A 12,580-nucleotide genomic window follows, 5' to 3' on the forward strand; every position below is an offset into this window, starting at 1 on the left:
AAAGAGTACATTAAATGATAAAATACTTATAAATACATGATAAAATACAATACAGCAATGACAATAAAATAAATAACAACTATGAAATAAAGTTTAAAAAATAAATAAAGAATAATAATAAAGATAAAAAATGCTACATAGACTTTGTGTTTCCTTTGGTGGCGCAGATTTCATGTGCTTCAAAAGGTTTTGACCTTTTTTAATGGGATAATTATAACAAAACATTGCAGAAGTAAGGACAATTGTTATCCTAACCTAATCCTAATTCTAATCTTGTTATCCTAACATTAAAAATAAACGCAGTTTTTTCACCTCAATGATATTCATTTGTTGTTTTACAAATTCTTAAAGTCTAAAGCAAAATCACTATTAGGTATATCCCATATGAACGGTAAAGTGCTGTTTGAATGAAAATTGTGTCGTTTTCAAAGGAGAATCCTTGATTTGCGAAAGTCTCGTGAGATTTGTACGCGTTGTGTCTTCATTGTCATGTTTTCTAAGGTGACAGCACCGTGATTAGCATCTAGGTATGTTTACGGACAAAAACACTTAGTGAGGTTCATGAAAAGATCGTAGTTTGGGTTAAGTTGACCATTCTCGCGAAATTTTTCGCAGATCTGAGGTTCCCTTCATGTACGGCGCTGGACAAAACTGTGCAGCACAATTCAACGTCATCATCCGGCGACCGTGTTATGTCAACACAAACAGAAACCCAACAGCGGAGCTTGTCGTGAAGTTTGGACGACAACACCTGCCTCTTAATATTGAGTTTCACTTTCTGGTAAGAACAGAAGCTTGTTTGTTTCAGATTACAACAGAGAGCCATATTTATCTTTCATACTTTGTGAGAGTTTTAGCTTTTTCACCCATGGCTTGTTGAATGGTTAGCTAGTTCGTGCAGAGTAATGCTACTTCTCGTTAGCAAACTGCTGTTTAGAAGTGTTCCGCTGTTGCTAACATTAGCAGGAGGTTCGTTGGTGGGTTATATCTAAATAATGGTGTCTTAAACAACTCGTTTACGTGTTTTTAATCAAGAATATTGCTGCACTTGACGTAAGTGACCATTAACCTACTGACAGTTGCACCTTATCACATGATGCTGGCTTAGTTAGCTAATTCAGCTAAGGTGCAGTTCTTGTTTGTTTAGCTCAATTTCCATTTGCAAATAATTTATAAATCATGGTTATGTTTTTACTGACATTTGATTCTTCATTGCAATTGAAATGTATAGGCTCAGCTGCTACGTGAAATATTATTGTGGTTAATATTTGCTGATGTAGCAGGATGTATCTTATCAAGCCAACGTTAGTTCCTTTCACTTTTAAGTGACACTTGACTAGCTATTTCAGTTTAGCACGGATTCAGTTAAACCCAATTAATTGTAGTTTAAAAACCCCAGCTGGTTCAGATTAACTGAACCCACCGCATCAAGATGCATATTACAGAAGCTATATGCCCATATATACAGTATGTGGACACCCATGTCCACAGAGTTCTGTGCACTTTTAGTCTAGGGCTGGTTGTCATGGTTTTAGAGTAGGCCACTAAGCTCCAATTGGAAATTCTAATGCCATTCAAAGGGTATTTTAGGCAATAATGTGGCCATTTGTCCACCCCATTCTGTTTTAACATGACAGTTCCCCATGCACAAAGCCTGATCCATAAAGAAGTAGTTCTTCTTGTTTGATATGGAAGAACTTAACTGGGCTGTACAAACACCTGAGGCCTCATTCCAGCTAACTGGTTGTCTTATCTTAAAGGGAGATTTCACTCCAAAAGGCCTGTAGTGCTATTTATCCAATTATATTGTTTTTGTGTGAATTGCAGAGTTTTGGAAATATCGGCTGTAGAGATGACGGCCTTCTCTCCAATATAATGGGACTAGATGGCACTCTGCTTGTGAGGCTCAAAGCACCAGAAAAGAAACGAACAAACAAAAGAAAAACAAAACGCTCAGAAACGCCACACCTCATATCCTCATTAGAACTGTGAACTCAATTCTTCAATCAGCACTCATCCTGTCATACCTGTATCTGTGCTTAGAATGTGCATGAGACTACCTGTAACACTTCATTTGTAACTGGCTGGATAGCTGGCTACTATGGACAAGGAAAGATGAGTATCCAATTTTTGTTTTGATAAGTCTGAGGCATTAATCATGTTGGTGGAGCAGAGGAAACCTCACCTTGGCCCAAAATAAAGATCTGAATTAAAATTACCAAATACAAAACTAATTATCTTGGCCATCAATATATAAATTAATACATGGTCTGGGAAACTTAAAGGGGCATAATGGTTTGAGTTGCCTTTCAGTCATAATATCTCTATTGTCATGTTGATTCCTTCATTGTCATTTCCATACAGATGACAAAGCAGTGATGCTGCATTTTTGACAGCTATTTTGAATTTAGGACAGGGCCACATTCTTAAGACAGTTTTGTAATTCCTCATTTAAGATACAGTGGGATTTTGTCCTAAATGCATTTTGGTAGCATGTTTTTGTAACACCCACATTTGTAAATGACATCCTAAACTGAGGTAAAATAAGATTTCAGACTTCTCAATGAGACCCCATATCTCAGCTTCATCCAACACCTTCGGGATAAAGTGGAACATAGATTGCACTTCTTGCCCAACATCAGTGTTGAACCTTACTGATGTTCTTTTGGTTGAAAGGGAGCAAATCCCTGCAGCCAGGTACCAAAGGAAAAAAACTTTCCCAGGAGTGGAGGCTGTAACATTAGCATATTAATGCTCTTGCTTTTATTTTATACTCAACAATCACATATTTGTTTCCACATAACTTGGGTCATGTAGTGTGTTACTAGGCAACATAATTGTCTATAATGTAAAAGTTCAGTTTATTGATTTCTCTCAGAAAAAGGGTAAATAAATAATTGGTTTTGGTTTATCAAATTTGTTTTCCAGTTTACTGTGCTAATGAAATGCTAATTGAAGTCAGCAGATGTATTAATATTATTTGACATATTAAGCTTTGAATGTCTCAAACCACACATCATCAGTAAATATTGACACTTATTATATTTTTAATACAATACTGTGTCTCATGCTGGCTGTATATTTGTCTCTTTTGTTTCTTTTTCTTCTGTCAGGGCTTTAAAAGTAAATTAATGTAAATGTCATACATGTGAAATTGTGGTATTGTGGAATGAGTAAAGGCTAAATTATATCAGAGAAAGAAAGACATAAAACATAAAACATATAAACATTACTTGTAAACTAAAGCTCCTGATTCTTGAAATCTACAGTTAGATTTAACTTTTGATTTTAAGGTTTTTATTCAAATAAATTTTTGGATTTTGAACTTTATTTTCTGTTGCACTGACAACTACCTTTTGAAAAGATGGTCTCTATGGTATCAAGTGTGATGTAATGGCCAGTAAGCTATGCTGTGTGGTCTTTGAAGTGTTGCTTTTTTCTTTGGACATGGGCTGGACACTGCAAGTAGGTGGGAGTGAAGAGGGAAAAAAAATCTGGGAGAATCTCAGGCTCTGGTTTTGATTTCGGTTATTGAAACTGAAAGCTCATTTTGATTGATTTTCAATTTAATATTGAAATTGTGACACCCCTAATATGAACAAAAATGACTTTTAACTGTTTCCCACCAGGCTCTGCAGAACTGAATGATCCTTCTGCCGGTGCTGCTTTGTAAGTGCTGCTGCTGCCGTGATGGGCCAGCAGCTCTCAGGTCAGGCGGTGATGAACCATCTGCCTGAGAAGCTGGTGAAACATGTTGGACTGGTACGTGACAGTGGATATCTGACCTATGAAGAGTTTCTGGCAAGAGTGGCTGAACTTAACGACGTGTAAGTCACAGTCCATTCTGGACACAAACTGTGGACACTTCAGACACGTTTTAAGTAAATGACTGTGAGGAATGCTGACTTGAGTTATTTCACAGATTATACCTGAATGCTATGGATTTTCAAATAATTTTCTTTTTGGCTTTTAGTCCAGTTTATTGTGAAACACTGCACTGTTAGCTTCAGTGCTATTCTACCATCTAGGTTTTGACCCATCTTACTTCCCAGGCATGAAGCCTTTATTCTGTCAATTTAATTTTAGCTTAGCCGCTCTCAGAGGTGCTAACTGAGAGGCAGGATAACATAGTTAAAGTATTTTAAGTTATGACAAAAGAAAGTTAATGATACAGTATTAATGTAGACTGTTTTGTTTAATTTTTGTATTGAGTTTTTGTTTAATTTTTGGATTGATCTGAACACCTTAATTGCAGAGTGCACACAGTAAACTACATATAGCTGTTTTGCTGTCATCATCCATGGCCAGAAATACGATTTAAATTCAGGAAAAACTCCCAGCTAAATGTATGTGTATGTGTTCCTTAAATGTTTCGAGGCTTGGACATTACTTTGTGTGAATTTGCATTAAGGCTGAACGATTTTGAAAAAAACATCTAATTGTGTTTAATATGGCAGATACTGAAATTGTGATATGATTTGTGATATTAGAGAAAATTATATTTTTTAAATCATTATTCTGTGTTCTATAGTTTTGCAAAGTCTGTAGCAATAGCTGTATTGTCTAATTTTATATTGCATATAATATATATATATATATATATATATATATATATATATATATATATATATTTATATTTAAAATTGTATTTTGATACACATTTCGTCTGTAACAAAAATTGCGCCTCCTACAATTTGAAAATTGCAGTAGGTCATATGTTGATTTTGATTAATTGTTCATCCCTACTATGTGTGTGTGTAGCTAGGGATGGAAAGTGATGAGACTCAATTGATACCGATGCCATTATGGATTCTGCTTATTGATGTAATTCTTTATTGATTTCTGATCAATTTCCTATGTGGAAAAACGTCAGCCTATGCAGGTTTTCAGCATGAACAGCTGTTCTGTTACCTTTTAGTCTGAACACAGTGTAGAAACAAAGTAGAATAAGGTGTGCATGTGAATCATCATCTAAAATGGATTCTGGTTCCATTCCTTTTTGTAAATGTGTTCATACACTGTACTTTTTACTGCTGTAAAAATGATGCAAAACAGTTTACTGAGTTGAACATACCCTCTCCCTCCTGCTGGATCTCTCTCAGTACGGGCAAGCTAGCTGCTGGACAGCAGAAGCACCTGCTGTTTGAGGTGCAGCCAGGATCCGATGCCACGGCCTTGTGGAAGGTGGCTGTCAGGGTGCTCTGTACCAAGGTGAGACCAAAGAACTTCTGTGCACACATCACATGCCAAAAACAGCATCTGCCCACACCTTTGATTCTGTGTTTGAGCATCAGAGAGCGAGAGAGAGATAGAGAACGATGGATGCGGTTGGAGGCAATGAAAAACGAAACTGTAAATGAAACTGTAACGTATTTATGTGTGGGAGAAAGTGTGGTCAGGGAGATTATTGAGTATGTATGTGTCTTTTTGTTACACAAATTTATCACTAAGGCTGCACGATTATGGGCAAAATGATAATCAAGATTATTTTGATCAATATTAAGATCATGATTATTTATTGACTTTAGGTATAAAATATTTTTATTGCACCTTCACCTTTAATTAGTACAGATTTGTACATTAGCAGCAATGCAGAACAACATGGAGGTGAAAGCAGCGTTTTTTTTTAATCGATTATGAAAATAATTGTTAGTTGCAGCCCTACAGTCAATCATGTTAATGTAATAGTAGGAAGGCAAAGTCATGAACAAGATTAATATTTGATCATTTGTGCAGCCCTATTTATCAGTAAGAGTAAGTGGAAATTAGTTTCAAAACAAATCTGGACTGTTTGGTAAGAACCAACCTCACGGTTAAAATCTTGTGCATGAAACATTGTCAGCTGCATACCCATTAGATCTCTCTCTCTTCATTAGATCAGCAAGCAGTTCATTAACTGCCTCTATCCCTCATTAACAAATGAGAGTGTTCATTGTTTCACTGGTGCTTGTTCTTAATTTAACAGTCCCTCTCCTTTATGTGTTGCTTTTCTCTCCTTCCCTACACCACCGATTTGTTCACTCTCTCCTCCAACAGCACCAGTCATTAACAGGGGAGTTTTATCAGCAACAGAAGAGAACAAGAAACAGAGTTTTTAATACAGAATTTTTTTATGTGTTGAGCTTGACTTTGCTCGTCTTATCTAGTTTAATTTTCAGATCTTCTCTTAAAAAAGGAATCCATAAAATAAAAGAAAATGCAGCAATAAAGCTGGTGTGTTGTGCCTATAAAAATGTGATTACCCATGTCTGCTAAAAAATATAACCAAATCCTTTAGGGCACTGTTTCAAAAGATAAGCAGCCGTATCTAATATTTTCTTTTTGTATGTCACACTTCTCGGTCAGTATTTTTCTTCCTGGAGGACAGGGGAGGTATGAAGTTATTGCAGGCAGAAATATTGCATATTGTTCCCTCAGTAATCCACCTGCACTCCATTGTGGTCGAGTCATTCTGCAATTTAATTTGAATAGGAACACACTGTTGAGTTTGTGCTGCAAAGGACTGAAGGATAATTTACATGGCTGCTACAACAAAGCCATGTTTTACTGTCTCAGAGTGATCAAACGCTATTTCAGATGCTTTCACTGACGGTGGTTCCACAAGGATGATAAGTCATAGGCATCACCACATTTAGTTTCAGATATGTTTAACAAAGCCAAGAAAAATTATACATACAGGTTATTGTTGTGTCAATGCTCATTTTCATTTATATTCATTTATCCTCATCTTCCATAAACTCTCCTGTTTCCTTGTTCCCTACCCTTCTCTCACTCATTTACTCCTTAAATAAAATAAAATAGTGTTTAAATGTCAAAAGTCCACATTGGTGGAACCCAACTATTGCATACATGAATACAGGTTGTTATACCAGTGTGACATATGAGTCGTGTTTGCATTTGCCTCCACCTAGATCAACAAGGAGAATGGTATGGTGGAAGCATCACGCATCATGAACCTGTACCAGTTTATACAGCTTTACCGTGACATCACCAGCCAGGCTGCTGAGGTTCTGTCTGCAGAGGGCGCCACTGAGTGCTCGTCTGCACAGCTCCCCTCCACAGACTCCTGCCAGGCCAGCATGTGGATGGGCAGGTAGGTGCACATGAAGCGATCCTTCAAACAGTCAAAGATGTGATGACTTATACAGTTTTTACCTTGGACTAATCAGTATTTTTATTGATTAATGATCATGTGTAGTGCGTAATGTGTTATTCATAGTGACAAACCTAAAGATAATTATTGAGCTTTATAGCCTCTTTTAGTTTTAGCTCTTTTTTTGTTCTTTCAGCCTGTATACAGCCATAGCTGATAGTTCTAGGGATTGGAAATTGATAAGACTGTGTTGATAACAATGCTGTTATCAATTCTGCTTACACAGGTTTTCCCTGTGTTTTCCCTGTTATTTGCTAAATGGTAGCAGGCTATGTTTATATATCACTTTAATCCAAAGCACTTCAGAATTTGCCTCTGATTTACTAATTTATACACACACTCACACACCGATTGCAGCAAGCTACCACAGAAGTTTCCATACAACAACTTTAAATAGGTGACAATATGTCGGTGTATGTTCAGCCTCAGTCCCCAAGTGGCCAAAAAAATCCATCAGTGCAGTTCAAAGTTTTGTTCCTGCTCACCATGTTTGTCAGTGTCAGTGTCAGGGGTTCTTAAATGTCCCACAGGCTGCTTAACTGATGGATTTTACAACTTATTTTGCAGTAGATTGGCTGTTTATCCCCCTGGATGAATTTCCATCCATAGGAGGAGCCAGGGAAGCTGCAGGGATCATTTTTAAATTTTCATTCATTTTTATAACACTGAGGGATAATTTTCTCAGGCAAATCCTCTGACTGGAAACCATCAAGATTCACCCGACATCAGGCAAAATAAGACTTCTAGAAAAAGCTGTGCCCTCCTCCTTAGAAAATAATTAAAACTTAATCTCTTTTCTGTTTGTGTGCCCATGCAGAGTGAAGCAACTGACTGATGAGGAGGAGTGCTGTATCTGCATGGACGGAAAGGCCGACCTCATTCTGCCCTGCGCACACAGCTTCTGTCAGAAATGCATTGATAAATGGTAAGATTATGGATCAAGCTGGAATTCATTTCAATAATTTGTCTTGTCACGGAAAAGTTTTAGCCACCTATGATAAGAGCAAACACAGAGTGATTACGTTCACATGAACAAAGTATTCAGGTTTTTTACCTTATTCCAAAAAAACAATATTTTCACTAAGCTTTTTACATGGCTAATTAAAATTAATATCCCACTAATATTCCTGTTTAACATGCAGTGCATATTCTGATTATGGAAAAATGGAATGGCTGGAAGCACTTGAACCATTTTACACCAAATTATTATCTATAATCTATTGATCTGAATTATGACCTATTAATTTAACACACCGAATAACCAAAAGTGCAGGTCTTAAAGTAATTTCAGGGTTATTTTAACCAACATGGGAAAAGAAGATCCAAGTTGAAGCAGATTTTTTCAGTTTTCCACTGGTGACGGATTTGTTCAACAATTTGTTCAGAACACCTCCATCACCTCCATCTTTTATTCATTCAGCTACCGTCTTGAAAAGGTCATGGTTGCAATATTTGTGCATTTACAAAAACCTGTTGATATCCAAGTCTTTCATAATGCTTAATAGTTAATGTTTGTCAACTTTTAAATAAATCAACAGCTGTTTTGATAAATGATTAATCAGTTGAGCAGTTTCTTTTAAGAAAATCAAGTCAACAGTCTTCCAGCCTCTCACGTGTGAATATTTTCTGATTTCTTTCATCCTCTCTGTTAGTAAACTGGATATCTTTGTGTTGTGGACAAAACAAGACATTTTAGACTTTGGGAAACACTGATCAACATTTTTCACAATTTTCTGACATTTTATAGACCAAACAACTAATTGATTAATTGAGGAAATTATCAACAGATAAAGCGATGATAAAAATAATCATTAGTTGCAGGCCTGATGTTTAAGAGTAGGTGTGTTTCTCCTGCTGACTGAAATTGTGCATGCATCTCTATTCTAGCTTTGCAATCTATCTTCTGTTTGGTTTGTTTACAACACACACAGCTGACTTTAAACACGCAAGACAAGAGAATGTGTTTCACAAACTGCAGCAAAAACCCCACTTGAGACACTTATTCTGATTGTGCTGTATACATGCCAAAGAATGCTCCTAAAACCCAAATAATATTAGTAAATCCCTGCTACATTTGGATTAAGGTTTAATCTGGAATATCTAAATGGAATTAGCTGTTCACATGACCTGTATCAAGTTCATAATGTTATCATATTTTGAATAATAGTGGAAAATTAGTGTGCATGTAAATGTAGTCAGTGATTATTACACTCTTTTTTCTGTTTCTGCAGGAGCGGGCAGAGCCGAAATTGTCCGATATGCCGCCTGCAGGTGACTGCTGCCAATGAATCATGGGTAATGTCTGATTTTCCCACGGAGGACGACATAGCCGGCTACATCCTCAACTTGGCTGATGAGGCGGGCCACCCACACAGGCCTTAACACACTTAACACTGAGACACTTAGCTGACGAGGGAAATCGACCTGTACCAAGTAGACTTTAAATGTCGCAACACAAAACGTCACTTTCACTGAGGAGGAGATTTTTTTTTCCTCCTACAATGCTAGCAATGCAGAGGAAACCATAAAAGTTTCTAGCTCCTTTAAGCCCTAAAAAAATCCCAGGATGCTCTTTGTAACCCAAGTATTGTAGATGTGGTGCTTTATGGGAACTGTGTGTGATAATATGTTCAGTATATGTAATAATTATAATCTATTAATTTAACACACAGAATAACCAAAAGTACAGGTCTTGCAGTAATTTTGGAGTTATTTAACCAACATGGGAGAAGAAGATCCAAGTTGAAGTTGCCTTTCATGTTAATGTGAGTGGGACTGAAGCAGAGACAAAGAGGGTGAAGTAGGGACTGTCCTGTCCTCCAGAGAGGGTTGTTAAGTATGACTCATATATTCATAATTGTAAAATTTAAATGAGTAGTTGGACATTTTGGAAAAATAAGCCTATTCTTTCTGTTAGAAAGAATTGTGTCTGTCTGTGAGCTAAGGCTACAGCCTCCAGCTGATTAGCTTAGCTTAGCACAAAGGGTGGTCACGCTCTGCTCAAACATAACAAAATCCACACACCCATTCTAAAGCTCAATAATTAACACGTCACACTGCTTCCTTAGTGGAAGCGATGCGAATGAGCACATCGCAATGTCACAACCTCCATCCATCAGCGAACAGGCTGAGCAACATGCCGCTTGTTTGCAAAATCACTCACCATGGTTCTATTTTTGTGAAGTTTCTGCACTTGCTTCACCTCCAACCAGTTTTTTTCTGGTCAAAATGACCTGATGTCTTTGACATTTCTATATCCGCTCCAGTCAGGAGTCAACATGAAGGTTGAGAGTCATTTTATGGGTTTGAGAGAGCGGTACATGTTATATGAACTATAGCACTGTTTTTACAAAGATATCGGGGAGCTGCTGGGAGATATGAATAAGAAAACTGTATTGTAGGGCTGCACAATTAATGGCAATGGCAATAAAATCGCAATATAGCCAAGTGCAACATCCAAATTGCAGAACCAGAGCCAAATTGCAAAATGTGTGACAAAACAGCATTGTAATGAGTTACTGTAGTGCTGATAGCAATGTTCTCCAGATGAAAGACAACATGTTTGTTTGGTAAAGACCTGAATAAATCACATCACGTAAGTGACATCATCACAAGCTGAATAGTTTTGAAATTGTAATGCAAAACTGATCATTTCCACTTATCGTGTCACATATTGTAATTGCAATTTCATTCAAAATGATAGCAATATGACTTTTTTAACCAAATCATGCAGCCCTACTGCACAGAAATGAGGCTGTCATAAGAAAATTACATTAGTTAGTTAGTTAGTTATTCGTTTACAGTGGGAGTAATGGCAAGTGTCATCACTGCGATATTGCTCATATTATGTCTTTTGTTTTTTTCTCACTCCTTACGCTTCAGCTCACTGTATGGGCATTTATTTGCACAATTTGGCTCTGGTATGGTCAAACAAGACAAGATATAATGTGATAATCACTGAGCTTTAGAGGTGCTGGTAGGATGATTTTGTTATCTTTGGTCAGATTCAGACAAGTTGTTTTCCAAAAGTGTATTTCCCAAAATGTTACACTTCTGCTTTAAGTGCAAATCTAAAACACAGTTTCTGGTGAAACTGTGAAACCAAATTTATTTTTCACATGTAAAGCTGTTCTGTAGTTTGTGCAATGTAACCCTGCATGTTTATATCCCACATGACATGCCTTATGAGCTGTGTTATGTGAACCTGTTATAAACTGATGTTCTGATCAGGCTCAGAACACGACATAGTGGCTGATGGTCTTTGGAGTGTACAGGACTAAATAGTTTTACATGATTTTATTGACACGGCTTGCTGTGGTGTATTCTTCACTGTTTGAAATAACCACTATTTGTCATCCATGCTGTTCTCATCTTTTTTACTTATAGATATTTTTTTCAATTTACTGTAATTTTATTAAGATTATTTTAATCTGATTGCTGTAGAAGTGCTGTAATTTACACTCCCAAAACAACCAGTCCTGTCTTTGCTTTGCTCTGCTTTGTCATGCCTATGATTGAAGATAACAGATTTATTGAAATTAGGCAGCTTTTCAGTTACAAATGAAGTAGTGTAGAATTAAAAGTAGAATTTAAAGTCACAAACTAGTTTTATTTTAAATAAGTATTTCTGGCCTGGATTCCAGATCACATGAATCACAGGTAGCACTTTTCATTAAAGAGGACGCGGCTGTGATTTATGAGGTCTCGATACACGCTGGAGTATTTCAGAAAATGTGAAAAGTATTAAGCTTAATTTTCATTAGAGTGATGAATTTTGAATTAACTGAAATATAATTCATTATTTAAAGTTGGAATGCTAATTTAGCATTTTTTGTTAATAAGTTTTGCATTTGATCACGTAGATAATTAAACATCTTTTTCCAAATACAAGACAATAACTCCACATTTATTCAAGACTAACATGATAAGCCTTTAATTTCACAGTGTAGCCATTTCCTGAATAGATATTTGATTTATGTTCATTTAATTTACCAAAACATGTGAATTTATGTTTGACCAAAAGTCATTTTTGGTTGTCGATGCTGATGAATCGCTCTTTGAAACTTCACTGTAGCTCGGTGGTGTTTGTGCGCTGCAACAACAGATGATTTTATCTCTGTGGTGGGAAATATTATCTGATGCTGTAACCCTTTGACAGCCGTTGAGACCAGGAGCAACACAAAAATGTGCAGCAGAAAGAAATTTTCTTCATGAAATGTCTGATGTAGTGGTCACGTTACTGCGTGGTCTTATAAAACACAGTTATTATTATTATTATTATTATTATTATTATTATTATTATTATTATTATTATTATTATTATTATCATTATTACATAATATTTTTTTTAAATATAAGATGTTCAATTTGGTTCCTAGACCGCTTTTCAAGATAGATTACTATAACGCATCTGATCCTATATATGCA

The 12,580-nt window shown here is 36.4% G+C and overlaps 1 protein-coding gene across 1 annotated transcript; it reads left to right on the forward strand.

The window, feature by feature from the left end:
• Positions 1–649: 649 nt before the first annotated feature.
• On the forward strand, positions 650–10,070 carry rnf141 (ring finger protein 141). The gene is made up of 6 exons (XM_084735050.1): positions 650–781; positions 3,630–3,827; positions 5,103–5,211; positions 6,912–7,093; positions 7,971–8,078; positions 9,385–10,070. Exons 2-6 carry the CDS (start codon positions 3,691–3,693, stop codon positions 9,533–9,535), a joined length of 687 nt encoding a protein of 228 aa, XP_084591176.1. The 5' UTR covers positions 650–781; positions 3,630–3,690; the 3' UTR covers positions 9,536–10,070.
• Positions 10,071–12,580: the final 2,510 nt, after the last annotated feature.

Source organism: Lutjanus erythropterus, chromosome 13 (genome assembly GCF_056507025.1).
Source record: "Lutjanus erythropterus isolate fLutEry1 chromosome 13, fLutEry1.hap2, whole genome shotgun sequence".
In the NCBI taxonomy this organism is placed as follows: Eukaryota; Metazoa; Chordata; class Actinopteri; order Lutjaniformes; family Lutjanidae; genus Lutjanus; species Lutjanus erythropterus.

Coding starts and splice junctions, on each gene's coding strand:
- rnf141 (XM_084735050.1), top strand. CDS start 3,691: ATGGGCCAGCAGCTCTCAGGTCAGGCGGTGATGAACCATCTGCCTGAG. Junction 3,828..5,102: donor GTGGCTGAACTTAACGACGT/GTAAGTCACAGT, acceptor GATCTCTCTCAG/TACGGGCAAGCTAGCTGCTG. Junction 7,094..7,970: donor GCCAGCATGTGGATGGGCAG/GTAGGTGCACAT, acceptor GTGCCCATGCAG/AGTGAAGCAACTGACTGATG.